Raw genomic sequence first — 8840 nt, 5'->3', positions numbered from 1 at the left:
TCTCCTTGGGCAAGGGTCACTGCCTGATGTATCCTCATAGTGGATGGAATTGATGGCACATCTTTGGGCATCTCCTGAACTGCTATCTCTGCTGCTTCCTCGCTGATGAAAAACAACTTGATTGCTGTTTCTGTCTTTTGCAACACAGTAAACAGTTATTCTGCACCAGGAATGGCTGTCCCTTTGCTAACCAGACTGTCAATCTTCCTCTTGAGAGCACCTCCCACACCATGGCCAGAGGCGGTGCTTTAGCACTGGATGACTCATACCAACAAGGTCACGAGGAATGCTTACCGCATTGAGGCATGGAAGCGGTTGATAGAACCGCCGTTGCCACAGCAGGTAGGGCAGCCACATTGACGCGATAATAGTGAGCAAAGGTACATGAGGATTCCCAGGTCGCTGCAGTACAGATGTCCTGCAGAGAGACCCCCCTTCATGGCCCATGATGTGGATACACTCCGAGTAGAGTGGCACCGCACGTTACTAGGCGCAGGTAGGCCCTGCGAACTATAAGCATGTAAAATCACATCGACAATCCACTTGGAAAGCCTCTGTTTTGCCAGAGGTTGACCTCTACTACAACCTCCATAGCACACAAACAATTTGTCAGATTTACGAAAATTGGCTGTAGCCCTCACATACGCCTTGAGTGCCCGAACGGGGCAAAGTTGCTCTGACAGCTCTATTGCTTGCTGTGATGAGCTTGGTGGACTGAATGCTGCCAACTCCATGGCTTTGTTTGCATGTGAGGGAGGTACTCTCTTCGGTAGGAAAGAGGGATTGGGTAGGAGAGTAACCCCTGACCCATCCGGATACCAACGCATACACATCCGGCTCACTGACAGGGCGTGGAGTTCACACACTTGCTTTGCCGATGTGATTGCCAACAGAAAGGCGGTCTTTGCAGACAGCCACTTGAGTTCTGCTTCTTTTATGGGTTCGAATGGGGGCAGACACACTGACCTCAAAACCAATGTCAAGTACCATGATGGTACCACAGTGACCCTTGATGGCCTACGCCTCTGTGCGCCCCTCAAGAACTGACTAACCAGATAGTGTGATCCCACCGTCTGGTTGTTCACTCTGGCATTTCCTGCCGAAATGGCCGCCACATATACCTTTAAGGTTGATGCACATCTGCCTGCGTCCAATAATGACTGCAGGAAACGCAGAATGATGGCCACTGAGCAGTTCTCAGGCACCTCACCCTGTGTCTGGCACCACTGGGAGAAAAGCTTCCACCGATTAGCATAGAGTGACCTAGTGGAGGGAGCCCTGGAACTTAACACCGTGTTGATGACTGACTGGTCACAGGATCCCAAGAGTGGGTCCTGGCTCCCAATGGCCAGACCCAAAGCTGTAGGCGGTCCGGATTCGGATGCCATACGCGTCCCCCCATCTGGGAGAGAAGGTCTGGTCTCCGTGGGAGGCGCCACGGTTCCCCCTGGAGTAGTTTCAGCAGCACTGGAAACCATGGCCGCCCTGGCCAGTTGGGGGCCACCAGTAGCAGTCTGTGGCCCTTCTGTCGCACTCTTTCCAGTGTCACACGAATGAGCGGAATTGGAGGAAAGGCATATAGAAGGCGGGGTGGCCAAGCATGCGCCAAGGCATCCTGTCCCAGAGGGCTGGTCCCCCTCATCAGCGAGTACCAAAGGGGACAATGTGTGGATGATTCTGAGGCAAAAACGTCCACCTCTGCTCTGCCATATTTGCTCCAAATCATCTCCACCACCTCTGGGTGGAGCCTCCAGTCGCCCTGTGGCAGCCCTTGGCGGGAGAGAACATCCGCCACCTTGTTCTGTATACCTGGGAGGTGTATGGCCCTGAGGCTCAGGAAGTGGGGAAATGCCCACGTAAGGAGCTGCTTTGACACCTGCAGTCCCTGCTTGGACCTGGTGCCACCCTGATGATTTATGTGGTACACTGCTGAGGTGCTGTCTGTGCGGACGAGAACATGCCGCCCTTTCAGTACTGGAATAAAATGTTGCAGTGCGAGATATATTTTCCTGAGCTCGAGCACATTTATATGTTCCCACCTGTGCTGTGGGCTCCATCTGCCCTTGATGGTCCTGTGCTGCCAAATGGCACCCCAACCTGACAGAGAGGCATCTGTCTCCACAACCTCTCGGCGGGCAGGGATTACTCCTAGGGGAACCCCCCTGGCTAGATATCCCCTTCTCCTCCAAGGACTCAGGGCTTTACAGCAAAGACTAGATACCCTGACGTTCCTGCCCCTGTGCCGCTTGGGATCCAAGTGAAGTGTGTTGACCCAGATTTGAAGGGGCCGTAAGGAAAGGAGACCCAGGGGGATCACCATGGATGCTGCCATCAGCATACCCAGCAGCCTGAGAAAGAGGCCATACGTAAACACTCTGCCTGTCTGGAAGCAACCTATGAGTTGCATAATATTCTCCACCCTTTTCTGAGAAAGGAAGGCTCTCATCGACAGTGAGTCGAGAGTCATGTCCAGGTAATTTACCTTCTGACTGGGTGTAAGTCTGCTCTTGGAGTAATTGACTGTGATGCCCAACCGGTTCACATGTCCAAGGAGCCAAGCAGTGTCTCTGACTGCCTGCTCTGCAGTTGGGGAAACAATTAGCCAATCATCCAGATATGGCAAGATCGTCAATCCTCTGGCTTGTATGGGAGCAAGGGCCGCTGCCACACACCTCGAAAATATGCGAGGGGCAAGTGAGAGACCGAACGGCATCACCTTGAATTGGTAAGCCTGGCCCTGAAAGGCGAATCTCAAGAACTGCCTGTGGTGTGGAGCAATAGGCACATGAAAATAGGAATCTTTGAGATCTATCAATACAAACCAGGCCCCCAGTGCCACTGACTGGAGAACGTCTGCCATCCGCAACATTCGGAATGGCCGGACCTTCAAAAACCTGTTCAGCCCCCGCAGGTCCAGGATCGGGCGGAACCCGCCATCCTTCTTCGGAATCAAAAAATACACTGAATAAAACCCATTGAGCCGTGTATGCCACTTGATAGGCTCGATGGCATCTTTGTCTAAGAGAATTTCCAGCTCCCTGCTGAGGGCGAGGGATTTTGCGGAATCTTTGACCACAGACATTCTGATACCGCAAAAAGTTGGTGGCCGGCGTCGGAACTGCAGCGTGTATCCCTTGGATATCGTGGATATCACCCAAGTGTCCGTGGTCTCGCTTTCCCGGTAGCTGATGTGCTGCTGAGAGAAGCGCCCGACACCGGCCCTTTGAGCTTCAGGTCTGACCCCCCCGGCTCCTAGAGTAGTGAGAGGACCTCAGCTGTGCACCTGGGTGAGCAGGTGGATGAGAGCGGCTGGGACCAGATGATAAAAGCCCCCTCTGCCTTGGGGCCTGAGCCGGGCCCCGATTCAGGCCTGCAAACCACTGCCTGGCCTGGTCCATTTGGGCAATGCGCTCTAGTGCCTGCTGAGCAGCTGGCCCAAACACGTGACCTGGAACCACTGGAAGAGAACGGAGAGTACGGCGACACCCTTCCGACAGAGAGGACTGTGCCAACCAGACTTGGCGACGTGCCAGTGTCACTGTTGACATCAACCTTCCCAGCTCCCTAGACATGAATGCAAAAGTCTGAAGGGATGCATCACTGAGGGTCTGAGCAGAGGAATCTACACCAGATTCCTGCAGGATCTGAGACAAGACCAAGAACTGCCTCTCCTCTCCTGATTCCTGTTTGCCGGTTTCTAAACCGTTTGTCTGTCTGCCATAGTTTCAGTAAAGTCTTGAACTTTTTACCACTGTCTTCTGACTCCTTTGTACTGCAATTGGGTCCATACACCACCCGTTACAGAGTCAAGCAACGTAGCGTGTAATATAACCTGCGGCGAAAACACCGCCGTTTAACCCAAATATAAGCCCGGCGAGCCACCGGCTCTTACTAACAATTAAAGCAATTGCAAGCAAAGCAATGTAGCGTGTAATATAACCTGCGGCGAAAACGCTGCCGTGTAATCCAAATATATGCCCGACGAGTCGCTGACTCTTACTTACCTGTCTGTAATAATTCAGTACGAATCATAACGGTGTGGTCACCGCTGTTCACCCGAAAGAAACAGACGCATTTGAAAAAGAAATAAGCGGCGAGCCGCAGTCTCTGGTGGACAAATAGTCGAAGCACCAACACTCAGGTTACGAGACTACCAGCGGCGAGCCCACTGACCTGCTATCAGATTTTTCCTCAAATGCGAGAAAATAGAGGGAACAGATTGCTTGATGACGTGGGGCTCTTATACTGGGGCGTGCACCCTACCTCATCACATGGTCACAGGTGACTTTGTTGGTATAATAACTCGACCTGCACATATGTGAGATGGAAATATCCAGTGCTAAAGCACCGCCTCTGGCGGTCAGGAGGAATGAAATAGAACTAGTTTTGCTTTGAATTTCTGCATCTGGGTCCTCCCTCTATAACACCATACGTGACTAAAAGATTTTGCCATCATGGACCCAGCAGATCAACAGGCTCTCCAGAGTTTATTCGCGGCCTTTGCTGACTGCTTGACACAGGGAGCCGACACTTGGGAGATACTGGGAGTCTCTGGCGATGTCCTGGACTTTTTCAGACACATGCTTGTCCGAGGAATGCCGGAATTCACTGAGATTTGGGAGGCGGCGCAAAAGGTCCATCATGCAGCGATGGTGGACATTTTTGGTGCAGAGTCTGCAGAGGTATTGGCCATGCTTTCCTGTACTCTCATCTCTCCTTTTGCTTCTCCAATGTCGTTGTCCCCACCTCCTGGGTCAGCCTTCAGAGCCCCTCCCTCCCACCCTGGCTTGGGGATGTCTGGGAGCCATCCCTCGAGGGGGGGGTGCTGTGGCCATCGCCGGGGGGGGGGACCCGAGCGGGCTTGCCTCCCTCCACGTCTTCACCAGAGGGGGCCCAGGCGGGCTTGCCTCTCTCCATGTCTTCAACAGAGGGGGCCCGGGCGGGCTTGCCTCCCTCCATGTCTTCACCAGAGGGGGCCCAGGCGGGCTTGCCTCCCTCAATGTCTTCACCATAGGGAGCCCGGCCGGTCTCGCCTCTTCCCACTGCTGCTCTGAAAGGGGTCCTGCCTTCGACACAGCCTCCTTCTGAATGGCTGCACATGGAAGCTGTCTCATTTGTCTTTTTACTTTTGTGCACTTTTCATGTGTTGGACTCCTTTCCTGTATTTTTCTGGGTTTTTTGGGTTTGTTTCTTCAGTAGAAAAAAAGTTCAAGAAGTTCTTGAATTTGTTTCCGAAGGTTCTTTCATGTTTTTCGGCTTCTTCTCCGCCCTTAATTACACTGCCTAGAAGACATATGTATAACATTTAATTACACTTTGCAGATGTCAGGATGTAGTGTCACATTAATCTCTAATACCTGATTGTAGATTTGAGTTAATTTCATTCTGAAATGCAATCATTTCTATTTTTTATTTGCAACTACATTCTACATTTGGTTGTAGCACAACACTTTGTTATTATATTGTAAGAAACAGACACACACTATTGCCTCATTTGCACATTTTCTTTGACACTTGATCAATTTCATAAATTAGACCTGGAAGCGCTTGGCTGTGGATCTACATCTTGCACCGGTGATAGCTGGGGACTGGAGGGGTAACGAAGTGCTGGCGAGCTTCTTTTCTGTCCTTGATATTATGGTATGGCTCTCTCCACTTTTTACATTGTCTGCGCTTTTCTCTCTCACTTAGTTCATTGATCCTTTTCTTCCTACCTGTTTCTAGGTCCTCCCTGCATTTTTCTCATTCCTTCTCTAGATATCTTTTTCTCCTTTCTGGGTCGGCATCACGTCGAGCACGATAGTGCCGCTGCTTTTCTGCAGCACTATGTGGTGACTTGGCTCCATGTCAGTATTAACTCACATCATGAAACTCATAAATCTCAACAACCTAAGTAGTTTAAACTGTATTACTTAAAAATCAAGTGAATACTGTAATATCAACTCGTAGTCACACTAACAAATCACTTAATCAGTGGACTCTACTCACTCCTGTTACTGGTACTCAGCCCTGTTACTCTTTATATGAGAGAGAGAAAAAAGGATCCCTTCGATCAAACTCTTTTTGACAGGTGACCCTTGACCTCTTATCGATCAATCAAATTAATATGACAGGTGACCTTTGTTTGACATCCGTTTGCTGACATCTGGGGATATGACTTTTGACCTCTTATCGATCGATCAAGCTATTTTGACGTGTGACCTTTGTTTGACATAGATCAGCCATCTGTTGAGGAGGCCTTTGACATCTAAGGAAGGGGGAGTTTATGGCTAGGGTTAAGAATGATTACAGCTAAGGTCAGGAGGTTGTGAGAAATATATTAGTTGAATGTTTAAATAAGAGAAAGGGTTAGGGTTAATAGAAAAGGTTAAGTTGTAGAAGCGGTCAACATTTTAACAGCTTCAAAGACCGGTCCCTGTAAGGTAAAGATGAGAAAATAATTAGATGTGTGGGGGGTCGCAAGAATGCAGCACTGCAAGGATTTGGGTGTGGGTGGGGGGTAACAGACATTTGGCTCTCTCTGACCGATCAACTCATACCATGAGACTGAACGTGTGAGGGGGGTCACAAGAATGCACCAAACTGTGACACTGAACGGAGGATGGGGTGTTTATAGCAAATAGAGGTAGGTTTAAATTACACAAAAAGGTTTCCCTCTTAGTTTGCATACATGGTGCATATGGTATCAAGGGTTGATCTACAGAGAATTCACTAATAGACCAGGTTGCCCATAAAGTTTACATCTGGTTCTCTCTGACTGATCAACTCATACCATGAGACTCAACTGCAGGGGGTCGCAAGAATGCATCATACTGTGGCACTGAACAGTAGGAACAAATGGCCAGGGGTCATAAGAATGCAAAGTACAGTGTGGAAAAGAATCAAGTGTTGCTGTCTCAGTCCACAAGTAAACAGAATCAATACATGGGGGAGGTAACAGACATCTGGCTCTCTCTGGCTCATACCATGAGGGTGAACGTGTGAGGGGGGTCACAAGAATGCACCATACTGTGACACTGAACGGAGGATGGGGTGTTTATAGCAAATAGAGGTAGGTTTAAATTACACACAGAAGAATAAAAAATAAAAATAAAAAATAAAAATAAAAAAGGTTACCCTCTTAGTTTGCACTCATGATGCATCTTGGCTATCATGTATTGTTACCTGACTGGCCATTTGTTCTTTCCGTTCAGTGTCACAAGAATGCATCATACTGTGGCACTGAACAGTAGGAACAAATGGCCAGGGGTCATACTACTACTAACCGTAGGATGGATGTAGACTAAGTGTGAAGAGCAAATGGGTTGAAATTAGCACTTCAAGAAATTTTTAAAACACTCCCTTATTTCTATGGAGGGGGATGTAAGACTATATAAAATGGTTCAGGCATTTACGTCGGGGACTCAACTGAGGCAGGACAGGAATCATGGACTCTGGTACGTAAAAGTCTCCTTAAAACTTTAAATCTTTAAATCTCTTAGGTCAGTACTTGTAATAGTAAAAAACTTTTTTTAGGACGGAAAACAAGAGCTGACATCCATACACAACCACCCAGAGGTTCTTTGGCCCTCTTTGGAGTATTCAGCAGTGAGTAAAAAGATCTGATGATAAACATATGAATGCGTGTATAATTATATTACCACATCATGACAGAGTGTTAATTTCCAGAGTTGGACGCGGAGGATCTGGATGACTTCATATTGACGCAAGCCGATTATGGTAATGTTTCTTTAACTTTAATAACCTTTAACAAGTGAAATGTTTCAATGAAACAACATCAGATGTAACTGTTTGCAGATTTATTAAACAGTGTGGAGCAAGGGCTTCCCCAAAAGAAGAACCCAGCCGTGTTTGAGGGAGATTTGACTTCCATCGCACCGAGCGGGGGAAACAGACTTTCCCTGAATAAATCTCGGCTACGACGAAGACTGCTCCCTGTTCGGGACAATCAGTTTTCAACGGAGTGTCCGAGTGTTACTGCAGAGGACGGGCAGTTGGAAACATCGGTGTTACACACACCACCGAGCATACGTTTCTCCCCTCGAATAATACCGCGGCCCGAGTCGCCGGTGAGCGGCTTCAACACCGAGACGGTTGCGGGCGAGGGGACACAGGCTGTCGGTTTACTAGGCTGCATATCGGCGCCGCTACTAGAGGCGCCGGGCCTTGTTCGCGGAGAGGAAGGACCCCTCGCTAAACAGCCTGATCTGCGGGGTAAGTTTAAAAAAAACTTACATTCTTTGTTTTTGTTTTCTCACGTGTGCACGTAAGCGTCATACGTCATCAACACGGATGTGAAGCATAGGGAGAGAGTGAGGGGGGTGGGAGGGGGGTAGTGGTTAAAAGAGCGCAGTCTTTTCAGTAGAACTCATGTGAACTGCAATGTGTAACCCTCTGTAAAATAAGCCAGTTGATATATTATTACTGTTCTGTTCACTTTTCTGTGCTGCTTTCAACGGGAGCATTACATGGTAACATCTATGCAAATTTCACATGGTGTATACTTAAGCAAGGTTTTATATTTATTTATATATTTTTATGCTATTAAACTGTGTTTCAATTTGACAGTTCCTGTGAGGTCTGTGGTAAAGAATCAATGGAGCATTAGAGTGCGCTCAAGGCTCTCGCTTGTCCAAGGGTTAATCAGAGGTGCAGTTTCTTTCTCTACTTTTTTTTTTTTTTTTCAATTTATTATTATTATTATTCATTTTTTTTTTTTAAACATTCACAATCACAGAACCAGGTATATTTAAAATACTTTTATGGTTATTTCTCCTTCATCCACAGAGGCTGACCTGTCAGTAGAACGGATAAGTCCTACAATCCGGCCAGACCCTCGT

General features: G+C 48.2%; 1 protein-coding gene across 1 annotated transcript; it reads right to left on the bottom strand.

The window, feature by feature from the left end:
- Positions 1-1223: 1223 nt before the first annotated feature.
- Positions 1224-5100, bottom strand: LOC140268239 (uncharacterized). Its single transcript, XM_072363002.1, has 5 exons — positions 4782-5100; positions 4005-4008; positions 3833-3891; positions 3371-3457; positions 1224-3252 (listed from the first exon to the last, which is right to left on the bottom strand). The coding sequence occupies exons 1-5, from the start codon at positions 5098-5100 to the stop codon at positions 1286-1288; spliced, it is 2436 nt and encodes an 811-aa protein (XP_072219103.1). The 3' UTR covers positions 1224-1285.
- Between the last annotated feature and the right edge of the window lie 3740 nt (positions 5101-8840).

This window comes from Leuresthes tenuis, unplaced genomic scaffold, assembly GCF_036924035.1.
Source record: "Leuresthes tenuis unplaced genomic scaffold, fLeuTen1.0.hap1 SCAF_14, whole genome shotgun sequence".
NCBI classification, from domain to species: domain Eukaryota; kingdom Metazoa; phylum Chordata; class Actinopteri; order Atheriniformes; family Atherinopsidae; genus Leuresthes; species Leuresthes tenuis.
This window is presented reverse-complemented; position numbering and strand designations above follow the sequence as displayed.